A 12,212-nucleotide genomic window follows, 5' to 3' on the forward strand; every position below is an offset into this window, starting at 1 on the left:
GGGCGCATCCCTCGCCGCCCGCGGTCGCCCTGCCCTCGGGGACGCGTGTGCGCCGTCCAGGTCCCCGGGGATGGCGCGAGTCCGGGGCCGCGCGGCGCGGGCATCGGGATTGGCCCGCAGCTTCCCCCGGGAGCCGCTGATGCAAAGCTAGGCTGTGCGGCCGGGCCGGCCAGCGCCCTCTAGGCAGCGGAAGTGGAGCTTGCTTTACATCCGTCCTCCCTGCCTCGCAGAGTTGGGAGAAGGAAGGCTGGGGGTGGGGGGGCGGAAAAATAAAAGGAAAAGTCCTTGCACCATGTAGACCAGCACCCCCCGCACCCTGGCACTCCGGCCGGCCGGGGGTCCCCCAGCCTGCGGCCATGAACGCGAGCAGCGAGGGCGAGACCTTCCCGGGCTCGGTGCAAAGTAAGTGCTTTTCCGGGCGCAGTGCGCGCTCCGGGGCCCGGGCCCAAGCACGTCTGCGACGCAGTGAGCAGGCCCGGGGCCCCGAAATCGGGGTGACGGCTGAGAGCCGCTGTCTCGGGGACCGCGGCGGGCGTGCCGCGCAGTAGGCACCGGAGTGGGCTTGGGGTGGGGGCGCCCCACTCGGCGCAAGGCGGGGGGCGCTCTCCAGCTTCCCAAGACCCCTAGGCTGGGAACGGTGGGGGAGGGCATGCCGTTCGGACAATCGCCACCCCCTCGGGACATTCCCCGCCCCATCTCCGGCGGAGTTTGGGAGGGATTCGGGGTAACCGTGGCAACGCTGGTGGGAAAACTTATAGCTCGGTGGCCCCTAACCCTCGAAGTCCAGGGATCGGAGGGTCCCACGAGGTCTGGCCGGCCGGGCTTGACGCCTCACTGCAAAGCCTTTTCTACACTAAAGGTGGAGATTTGAATGGGGGAACGGAGCCGTGGTCGTTGTCTTTGAGTTTTGGGGTTCATTTCTATTTTCCTGATGAGGACAGCAGTCCCTGGTTTGGGATGGTGCATTGTTTCCCAAAGTGACCAGGGACCGAGCGCAAACCAACCTCCCTGGAGCGCGAGCGCTTATTTTAAAAAAATAAATAAATAAACGAAGCTCTCGGGCCCCACCCATCAGGTCCCGGCGCGAGGTGCAGATGGGCGGGAGAGGGATCTGCCGGCCTTCCTGGGCGATTCGGACGCACAGAAAGTTTGAGAACCCCTGACACAGAGTTTGCAGTCACCTGGCACATAGTAAGCGCCTAGCCTGTTGGCTGTTAATGTTAACAGCTTTGGAGACACTGACTCCAAAACTTGGCTGGGTATTCCTTGCATAATGTATGAAAAGCACAGATTTCCCCAAACCCCAGCACCCCTTCCCGCCACCTCCTTTATGACTCAGCTCTCAAGTGGGACTCAGATGTGTCCACGTTTAATCCCTCCCCACCTACTCCCAGGTTTTTGTGATGCTGACACAGGTTTGGAGAATTCTTTTTGTTGGTGGTGAGCACAAACTGTGCCCAGTGTTTTTTATTTGGTCTCAGTTTAATTCTCATTACAAGCGCAAGAGGTAGGTGTATTTCATCATTCCGAATTTTCAGAGGGGGATACTTTCAAGTTCAAAGAGGGTACCTCCCTAATAAACCCACCAGGTGATATGCTGGGGGTGGGGACCCCTGTGCTGCTGGTGCTTGTACAAGCACCATCTCATTTGCTCCTCCTAACCGTGCTGTGAAGCAGAAACTGCTCCCCATCTTATCCTGGGTTTCAGTCCTGCTCTGTCATTGAGAAATCGACCACGATGCAAGTCACTGCATCCCTAGATTCCTTGTTTTCTTCTTAGTCCCATGAGCACCTCAGCAGCTACAGGGAGGCGGTGTTCCAGGGGAGAAAGGTCTGTGCCTTCCATGCACAGATTTCAAAGTACTTAAATGCACAGGGTGCTGGAGAGGGCTGGTAACACATTACCATGCTCAGCCCCCAGCAGCTCTCTGTGAGGCAACCAGATTATATTTCCACACAGAGATTTCTTGTCTTAGTTAGACTTGGGGAAAATTGAACATGGGATAAATATTTTATAAATGTTCAGAAAATTCTGATACGTGGATGCCAACCGTATATGCACAGAGTAGTTCTCGGCTTATTTAGACTTGGGGAAAGTTGGAAATGATAGAAAGAACTTATGGTAACTGAAGATTACGAAGCATGGATAACATGAAATAATGTGTTATCATTAAGTAATTATATTTTGTGGGGGAAAGATTAATTCTACAATACATCGCCATCTTAAACAATTTTTATAAAAGACAATTTTTAACTGCACACGAGTGGAAGAAAATATTTTATAATGTTCATGGTACATATATATTAAAGATTGTGAGCAATTTCCTCCTGTTTTTTCCAAATTTTCTGTTAGCAACGTGAGTTTCCTTATAAGGCAAAGAAATTTTTAAAAAGAAAAATTAAGGTCATATTAGAGAATTATTGATTAGTGGTATTTCTTTATTTAATAAACATTTATATAGCACTTTCTTATATGGTGCCAGGTACTGTGGTGGGTGCTTTGTAAATATTAACACAATATTAACTCTCGATATCGTTACTATCGAGAAATAATGTTCCTAAGTATTAACACAGTATTAACTCTTGGTGTTGTTACTATCAAGAAATAATTTTTCTATTAGTTAGGAATGAATTTTGGCTACAAGTAACAAAAGCGAACTATTCCAGCCTAACAAGAAGCCTGGAAGTGGTTAATTCAGGGGATCAGTGAAGTAAAGACCGGCATCTGTAGGGATCTTAGCATTTTCCTCATAGTTACAACATGGCTGCAGAAGCCCCTGGCATCACGTCAGCATTCAAGGCGAATGTCTCTTCCCTTTTCATCATGAAAGCCAAACTTTCTCTAGAAGTTCCTCTGGCATTGTGCTGGGGGAGGGTGGTCCCCAAGTATGTAGGGGACCAAGATTATTTAGACTACTGTTTCTTACAGTGGTAGGGTGGGCAGGGTTTGGAAATGTGAAGGGGTTGGTTTTCATAATGACTGGAAAGTACAGCAACTTTTTAATTGGGATAGGAGATGGCTGCTGGTCCTTAGAAGTGCAGGGCAGCCCTGCACATCAAAGAATTTTCTTGCATAAAGTGCCCCTAGTGTCCCCTATGGACAAAGGTGCATAGTGCCCCTAGTGTCCCCTATGGACAAAGGTGCATTATGAGCTGTCACTTGGATCTGGCTATGTTGCTGCTGGGAAAGAATTGGTATTCTGTTTGCAAAGAAGAGGGTAGTGGAATGGACATTGGGCCGGCAAGTGGCCACGTCTGCCATCAGGCCCTTTTTTCTTACTATGGATCTGGTTTGTATTGTCATGTCAAGCTGTTTGGAATTAATCTGTGACTTTCTCTTCGTCCCATGGAGTTCCAGGTGGCACAACGGTGCTGGTTGAGCTGACTCCCGACATCCACATCTGTGGCATCTGCAAGCAACAGTTTAACAACCTGGACGCCTTTGTAGCTCACAAGCAGAGTGGCTGCCAGCTGACCAGCACGTCTGGGGCGACCCCCAGCACAGTCCAGTTTGTATCAGAGGAAACGGTGCCTGCCACCCAGACTCAGACCACCACCAGAACCATCACCTCTGAGACCCAGACGATCACAGGTATGACTGGGGGATGGGGAGCCAGTTTAAGTTGGCTATGTCTCAGACACCTCCATAGAGCGAGCTCGTGAAAAATATAGATTCCCAGGGCCTACCCGCTAGGGTTGCTGATTCATTATTTTTAACAAGCTCCACTGGGAAACCAGCTTCCTGGCCAGGTTTGGGAACTGCTGGGTTAAAACATTAAGTGTTAGCAGTTATAAATGTTGTCACATGTTAAACAAAACAGACAGGCAAAAAAAAAAACAGGTTTCTAAAACAAAAACCTACATAATATACTAAGAAAAAAAATACTTGCAGGAAATACATTGCAATTTTTTTAAAGGACGATTATTTGGGGTGATGGGAGTATGTATATGATCCCTGAATTTGCATTATTTGTGTAAAGATACAAAAAAAAATCAGAGTTTTGTTTTGTTTCTGTTTTTAAATCTACAAAAAGGCATTTGATGCCTTGCCTCCTCTGCTAGGAAGACAAAAAGTTCACCCCGGTTCTGCGTTGTGTCCACTTACTCCACCAAAAATAAATTGCATTTTTTAATAAAAATTAATTAAAGTTTAAAAATTAAAGAAAAATAAATTACAGATGGATCTCGCATTTAAGTGTGCACAATGAAACCATGAGAGTCCTAGAGTAAATAATATCACATGCACACGCACAACACACACACGGGCACATAAACACAAATACATTCACCTGTACTTATACCTATATAATCTGTTTTAAGGGACCGGACAGACAACTTTAGAAATTGTGAAGTAACCCATTTATAAGACAGTACAATATAGACACTGTCAGATCCTATGGGGAATTGGAGAATGTATCCTTAGCTAAAGACATTCAAATTTTTAGATTAAAAAATATATATATTTATTAATACTGTGCCTACCAAAGAATATAGATTGTAGACACACACCACACCTCCCCCCAAAAAGAAAAAGAATCACATATGTGGTTGCAAATAAAGTTGCAATTTTTCCAAAGCAAAGACAATGTATTAAAAAATCTAAAGACGCCTGGAAAAAAAGTTGCAGCATCTAGGACTAAGGCCTGATGCTCCTCATACGTAATCAATGAAAGTAGAAAAAAAGAACCAAGTGGAAAAGTCAGCAAAGGGCAACAGATGTTACATAAGAGGCCATAAAATAATGCCTTAGTAATTAAAGTAATGCACATCAGAGAGGGCTTAGGGCAAGGATACCGCTTTCCTTTTCTGGGGATGTAAATTCATGTAAGATGGGTGATTTTGTGATAGCTTTCAAATTGGAAATATTATATTCGAAATCTTTCACATTTAAAAATGTACGTAAACACATTTATCCAATAAGTCCACTTCCAGGTAGTCTATAAAACTTGATAAACAAATGTAATAGTACTCATTTCCAGTATATACTGTAAAAAAACAAAAAAAAAAACAAAACGTGGAACATTTGTATCATTTGTATGCATATGTCAAGGGGAAATTAAATAAATATCAGGGATTCAGACAGAGGATTATGGCTTAGCCCTGAAAAGGGAAGCTAGATCTCTTTTGCAAACATAGAAAAATTCTCAAGGGAAGTGTGAAAAACATACGTATGCATAACATATAGTTATATATTCAAGGAAAGCGTCTAGAACAGGAACGAGGCAGGTCGCTTTAAGGAAAGAAAGGTTACGCTGTGATAGGTATTAGGGTGTGGTGCGGGCTGGGACGAAGACAAAGCTGCTCTCTGGCTCCATCGGGTAGGTATTTGGATTTTTCAGAGAAGCCGAAAAATGTGAAATCTTCCAAATTTTAAAACTTTTTTGGCCAAACAAAATATATCTGTGAGCCTGATTGAGCCCAGAAGCTTTTTCTAGTTTATTCTCAGACAGCGTTTGCCAAATAGTTGATCTGGAGCTGGGGAGTGGAGGACATCACCAGCTCTCTCCTCATCAGTCATACACGGGTGTGACATGTGGCTTTTTCGGCAGTGAGCAAAGTTCTGTGGTTGTGTTCCTGATGTGTCTGAAATAATGTTTCTGCTGAGTTTTTAAAACGTTGAACTATAACTTACCACCTCACAAACCTTAATGAAAGTACCTTGACATCTTCTCACTTTCTCCTGAGTTTATCTTAATTGTCATCGTAGAGAAAGTCACCAAAAAATGTTAAAACTAAAAAACCTTAGAGATAGGCCTGGTTTAACCTTCTCATTTTACCGCCGGACAAAGTGAAGCTGCAGATGAGCACAGGGCATGGCCAAGGTCCCCACACAGGTTCGGGACAGTCCTGGGACTTAAATATTTTGGCGCTTACCCGGGTGATCTTCTCTGTGAAGACTTAGTGTCCTGTCCCCTGTCCTCGAAAACAGCTGGATGCCCAGTAACCCCACAGCCTGAGCGTGAAGCCTATAACACAGTGCCCCAGTGTGAGATGCCTTCAAGGCTCTCGCTTTGTGACCATTCCGTCTTTCTAGATTCTGAGCCTTCACCTCTGCTGTTCCCTCTACTGAAATACCTTTCCTGCCTTTGCCTGGCGGATGCCAGCTCAACCTCAGGACCTGAAGGTTCACGACACTCTACACCCAGGATCTGGCTTGATCTGGGGACACTGCCCTCCCCTCTCAATCGAGTGATAACTCCTTTCTCTTTCCCAACCGAGTATATTTCCTATAGCCTCAGGGCCTTTGCACGCACTGTTCCCTCTGCCTGGAACTGACAGTTCTTATGCATACATCAGAGCTGGGCTGAAAGGCTTTTCCCCAGAGCCCCTCCTGTGACACCACACACACTCACTCTGTTCACTCAGACTATGTCGAGTCCCCGTCATGAGTAATGAAATGATTCTTTGCGGGACAGACCGAAGGTGTGTCCCATCACTGAGGTCAGGGGCTGCACCCTCACGGTCACCCCTGGATCTCCGGGATCTAGAAGGCACTAGGCACAGAGGCGCTCGTTCCTGCTTGAGCAGATGGACAGCTGCCCGAATCTGACATCCATCCACGAAGCTGACTCTACACCACATAACTGCGCCCTCTGTCCCCCCGGTTCTTTGCTCAGCGTTCACCCTGCACGTCCACTGCCCTGCGGTCACTCAGTTTTGCTGACCGCTCTGTACATTCAGGCCAGGCCTGGCGTCCTCTATGTGCCCAGCCCATAGTGGCAGCCACTGCACCATATCGAAGGACTCTGCGAGCTCCCGAGACAGACGACCAGACTTGCATCCCAGCCCTAGACTGGGCAAGTCGCTTACTCTCTCTAGTTGATATTCCTTACCTGTAAAAAGGAGCTTTAATAGTACCTAATGCTACTAGCTAATGGGATGGGATGCCTGATCCCTAATATCAGTGGGTTATTGTGAAGACTCTTCAGTAGTCCATGTGAAAGGCTTGGGGGGATAGTAATCGGGCTCAATAAATGATCACTTTTATGAAAGTTGAGATTAATGAATGGGATGAACGGATGACGGGATTGACATGATTGCTGCTCTGCCTGACTCAGCGGCTCTGCCTGATTGTTCCTGCTTCGATGCCACACAACGAGCAGAATCTTGCTTTTTTCCCTTTCTTCTACGCTAGTTTGCTGTTCTGGGCTCACCTCCTCCCACGCCTGGGCTTCGCTAACAGCAGTTCCCAGGTGCGTCCATGACCAGGATCCCCGGGGAGCTTGTTAGGGATGTGGGTGCCTGGGCTGCAGCTCCCGAATCTGGATCTCTGGGGCTGAGGCTCCTGCATCTGTTTTTTTTTTTTTTTTTTTAACAAGCTCCCAGGAGATTCCAGGTCTCGGTGGAGTTGGAGAGTCACTCACTGCCCGAGGCCACAGTCCAACCCCTGACCCTGGCAGATTTCTCCAGATCCCTTCACCCAGACATTGTCCAGATATATTTGTCATTCTTTGTGCCTCGATTAAGCCAAACCCTCCCTCCTTCTCTCAGCTCATCTATGTCCCCTCTCTGTCTAGTAATAGAAGTAAAGTAAAAGTTATTCTCTGCCCGCCAGCTTTGAAAGTGGCCTGATGTTTCACGTTTGATTTAAAAACTTTCTCAAAGAAGCAGTAAAATTAGATATTGATGCTGGTAGGAAAAATATAGCCTCTCGGTTACATTTTCTGAGTTCATGGCTTAAAATCATGGGGCTTTGGAGTCGTGGCCCCCGAGTTGGCGTCTTGGCTGCACAGGGCCTGAGGACCCAGCCATGTGGCCATGCAACTTCCACGGACCGTTGGTGTCTCATTGACAAAGTGGGGAAAGGAATAATTCTGAGCTGTTACCATGTGCCAACCAGGTAACCTCGGGCAGGTAACTTAGAGCCACACGGTCTCCATTTCCCCACCTGGAAAACGGGGGTCATGACGGGAAAGGGCTCCCACCAGGCTTTGGAGGCTCTTGCTTGGAGGACATTCAGGGCCGCCAGTGTTCGCTCTCAGTCACTAAGTCAGGGATGTGAAAAGTACGTGACACAGCACATGGGAGATGTGGACACAGGGTGTGGCTCGTGGCAAGCCCCTAGCCAACGTGGTTGAAAGGATCCCTTGACCTAGAATGATCTTTCCTGCCTCTTCTGGGACTCTTCCGGTCCCAGGTTAAAAGTCACCTCCATCTAGAAGCTAGCCGTGATTTCCCCTCACCCCCCACAGCATCAAGGTTAGGTTTCTCACTGCTTCCCCACCTAGCACTTATCACAGTGGTCATTAATCAAGTTTTGGTGACAAGCAATGTTTAGTTGGCCAGAGAAGTGAATTCAGATGCTGTTGGGGCCAGGCAGTGACAGCAAATGGCAGCAGCAGCTATGTGGTGATGGGGGCGGGGGGGGGGGGGGGGGGGGGGGGGGGGGGGGGGGGGGGGGGGGGGGGGGGGGCGGGGAGGGGGCTGCGGGCCACCCGCTTAGAAAGGAAAGCAGCCGCCACAGCAGGAACCATGGTCGGCAGCTATGTCCTGCGGTTGCTAGGAGGTGGGCTGGTTCTCACAGGCGGGCCACGCTGTTCTCCTGCTGAAGATAAACACTTTCACAGAACATCAGCATCAGGCAGGGCCACTCTGTGACCACGTGGGAACAGAAGAAAAACAAGACACCTCCATCATCATGTCTGAGCCACGAAATAGCAAACGTCCCCTCCCCCACTAAGCCGAGTGCCGGCTGCTTCTCTACCTATTAGTGTTTTAGCCTTCTCTGCTTCTCGGTAACATTTATTAAGCTCTCAAATCATGGACTTCTCCGCGCTTCCTGATAGCTTCCAATGCAGGCTTTCCTGAACTCTCCCAGAAAATTATTTAATGTGAGCCCGAAACCTGTAATAACTCCTTTCTAGCACCCAGTTACTGAGACACTCCACGGTTCCCACGCTGTGAGGGGTCCCCCAGTGCAATGAATAGTAAACTTACCCAACTACAGGTGTGTCCCTGGTGGTCTGTGGCCAGAGGACATTGACTCAGGGAAGACCCAGCCCACCTGATTGATTTTAAAAGCCTTAAAAGAATCTGAAGGCTCAGTTTGGCCTGTGGGCCATAATTGGTTTAATGTCTCATTTTCTAGACTGAGTCTCCCTGCAAGCAGGGACCTAACTAGGCTTGTTCTCTTGCCGGCCAGCACCAGGCCTGGCACAGCGTGGGCACTCCATAAAACAGGTACCGAATGCATACGGGAAGGGGCAGCGATAAGGACAAAGTCCGTTAATGTGCGTGACGCATGTGGCATGGCGTCGGCCCCATCCCGAGGGCCCCGCGAGGGCAGCTTTGAGACCGCTGCGTGCCAGATGCTGGAGCCGAGATCATGGTGACGCTCGCCCTTGGAGAATTCCAAGCCCAGGGGCAGGGAGGAGGGTTTGGTTCGAAGACATACAAGCCCAGCCATCTGTGAGGGGTACAGGGTGGCACAAAGAGTTGAAGGCGTAGATTGGCCCCAAGGGGAAAGCCAGAGAAAACATCGTGAGGGAGGTCAAACATGTAAGTCTCACTTGCCTTTGGGAGGAAGGATGTGAAAAGGTGACACTTCCTAATGGTGGTCGGGGGTGGGGCAGCTCGAGGCGAGGTCTGATAACAGTGGCACAGATGACACAGGGAGTATGTGGTCGCAGCTGTGCTTCATCTCTGACCTTTTTTCTGAAGGACCTGGGGAGCCGCTGAAGGCTGTTGAGCACGCGAGTGATTTTAGTAAGACGAACTATTCATGATTTGCCAGAAGCATCCAGCAGCAACAACAGCGGTAATAATAGCTAATTCTTATGGCGTGCTTGTTAGGGGCCAGTCACTTTTCTAAGTATTCTGTGTGAAATACTTTTTACAACCACAGATTAAATACTGAGGAGTATTATCCACACTTCACCAATAACGAACTAAGGCACAAAGGGGTTAAATAACTCATTCAAGATGACAGAGCCAGCAAGTGGCAGATCTGGGACTCAAGCCCAGGCTACCTGGCTGCAGGATCTGTGCACCTGAGCACTCCACATCGTCCTTCAGTGAACTCATCGCAGTGTTTCCCAAAAGAGCCTCCTTCGGTGAAAAATGCAGTCACCTAGACCCCTCCCCTGGGGAGAGGGGGGTCTGAGCAGGGTCCTGAGAATCCGAACCGGCCTCTGAGGGCTTGGGTCAGTTCAGATGCTTCTCATTGCTCTTGACATACACCCACGATGGGCTGGACAGTAAGACACTGATTATCTCTCAGGACAGGAGCAGGCAGCACAGACCCAGGGTAGGTTCCACAGCTCAGAGCTGGTGAGTTCCTTGCATCTTCTGGCTGTCCTTGGCCGTGGGCTTTGTCCTTTGGCCTTGTCCTTTATGCACCTCACGGCCGCGAGATGCTGCTGCTGCTTTATGCCTCAAGTGTTCACTTGACCATGTCCACAAATGGGAAAGAGACAGCTTCTCTTTATCAGGAAGGAAGTGCTTTCTCCAAAACTCCAGATCCCGTGGGCCAGGATGGGACCCATGCCCGGTTCCACTGTCATGGGGCAACTGGGCCAGCAAGGGACAAGGAGGAGGGCTTGGCAGTGGAATCCAGTCCCTAGGACCCCTCTGCAGAGCCACACTCCCGCCACTGCCATGTTAGTCTAGACTAGAGCGGGGCTTCTCAAAGTTAGTGTGCAAAAGAATCACCTAGAAAGCTTGTTAGAAATACAGCTATAAAGATACCCAGACTTGACCCCCATCTCTGCTTCACAATCTCTGGTCTGTGATCAAGTCTGAGAACCACTGGACTGGCAGAGGAGAAAGGATGAAATCCATTGGCTCTCAGTGTGTGGCACGTAGTAGGTGCTCAGCAAATCTGAATGAATAAGTGAGCTGAGCACTGGGAGTGGGGAGGAAGGTGGAGAGGAGCATGGGAAGGAAGCTCCATTCCATTTATGGTTTTAGGGGGGTGGGCTTTGGGGTTTTTTGTTTGTTTTTTCCTGTTTGGTTAATTCTCAGCATAGTGCAGGTTAATTTCCTTTTACTGAGCACTGTACTGTGCTTTGCCTCTGACAGACCGCTACTTTGGTTATAGTTTAAGCCAAAGGGGAGATTTTTATTTAGAAGTATATTGGCAGTAACTGAGAACTGAGGGCAGGGATGGAGCTGGATCTCTCAGAGATTGGCACCAGAAACTAAAAATACATTAGGGCTCTGTAGATGCTCACAGGGTGGTCCGAGGCCCACGACACTGCCCGGCAGCTTGTTAGGAATCCAGTCTCGGCCCCACCAGAACCCCTGAATCAGAACCTGCGTTTGAAAGAGATTCCGAGATTCTATGTGCTGTTACAGTTGGAGAAGAAGCATTCTGTCCCCATGACAGCTCCAAGTTTTCTGCTTTCTTATTTTTATTTTTTATTTTTTTATTTTTCCAGAAGGAAAGTCCATACCAAAATGCAATATCTTAGTCCCAATTCCGAATTCCAGGGCAAGTAGATCACACTGGCCCAGCTCCTATCAGTTGTCTGCTAGAACAGGCTCCAGCAAGACTGGGTAACTGGCTGCCCCAGCACCCCTTTGTTGGCTGTTCAATTCCAGACACTTGCAGCCGAACGCTATTGATAATTATGTGCTTCCATGTTCTATACTGAAATGTCCCCTTCTCACCGAGGCCTTCCTGGATCACCTTACTTAAAATTGCATGATCCCCAGCACACCCTGTACCCCGTCCCTGCTTTATTTTTCTCCATATCATTGAACTATATATTTATATTAGCTGTATAGTATATATTTAAATTATTCCCCGCACACTCCCAACTAGAGCGTCAGCTCCATGAAGGCGAAGATTTCGCCTGTTTGGCTCACTGCTATGTGACTAGTGCCCAGAACAGTACCTGGTACACACTAGGTGCTTAATAAATAATTGCTGAATAAATCAGTGAGTAATGCCAGCAGCAATGACAGCGTTACATGCTCAATCGCTATTCCTCACACCAGCTCTGGGAGGTAATGGCCCCCATTCTCCAGGCGAGGAAGCTGAGGCTCAAGGAGATAAGACTCAAGAGCCCAACCTCTCGACAAACCCTTTCCAGTCTAGGATGCATGGACTTTGGGACTATTCGTATTTTGTGTATCATTAGCCCATCCCCAAAATGATCCCTGAGGTTGAGGGCCTGACCCCCTTTGCTTCCTGCTGCCTCCCCAAGACACCAAAAGCACAGGCAACAAAGGCAAAAACGGACAAATGAGACTGCATGAAAATTCTGCAC

At 48.4% G+C, this 12,212-nt stretch overlaps 1 protein-coding gene across 5 annotated transcripts in view; it reads left to right on the forward strand.

Moving 5' to 3' along the window:
* ZFP64 (ZFP64 zinc finger protein) overlaps window positions 1-12,212 on the forward strand; it is a 77,775-nt gene continuing 65,563 nt past the window's right edge. Inside the window, exons 1-2 of one of the 5 annotated variants that reach the window (XM_011365955.2) lie at window positions 1-402; window positions 3,353-3,592. In XM_011365955.2, the coding sequence (XP_011364257.1) occupies window positions 357-402; window positions 3,353-3,592 (286 nt within the window). In that variant the 5' untranslated portion in view covers window positions 1-356. The remainder of the gene's footprint in view (window positions 403-3,352; window positions 3,593-12,212) is intronic. The other 4 variants (XM_011365957.2, XM_011365956.2, XM_011365954.2 and 1 more) reach the window with 4 other exon arrangements.

Source organism: Pteropus vampyrus, unplaced genomic scaffold (genome assembly GCF_000151845.1).
Source record: "Pteropus vampyrus isolate Shadow unplaced genomic scaffold, Pvam_2.0 Scaffold117, whole genome shotgun sequence".
In the NCBI taxonomy this organism is placed as follows: domain Eukaryota; kingdom Metazoa; phylum Chordata; class Mammalia; order Chiroptera; family Pteropodidae; genus Pteropus; species Pteropus vampyrus.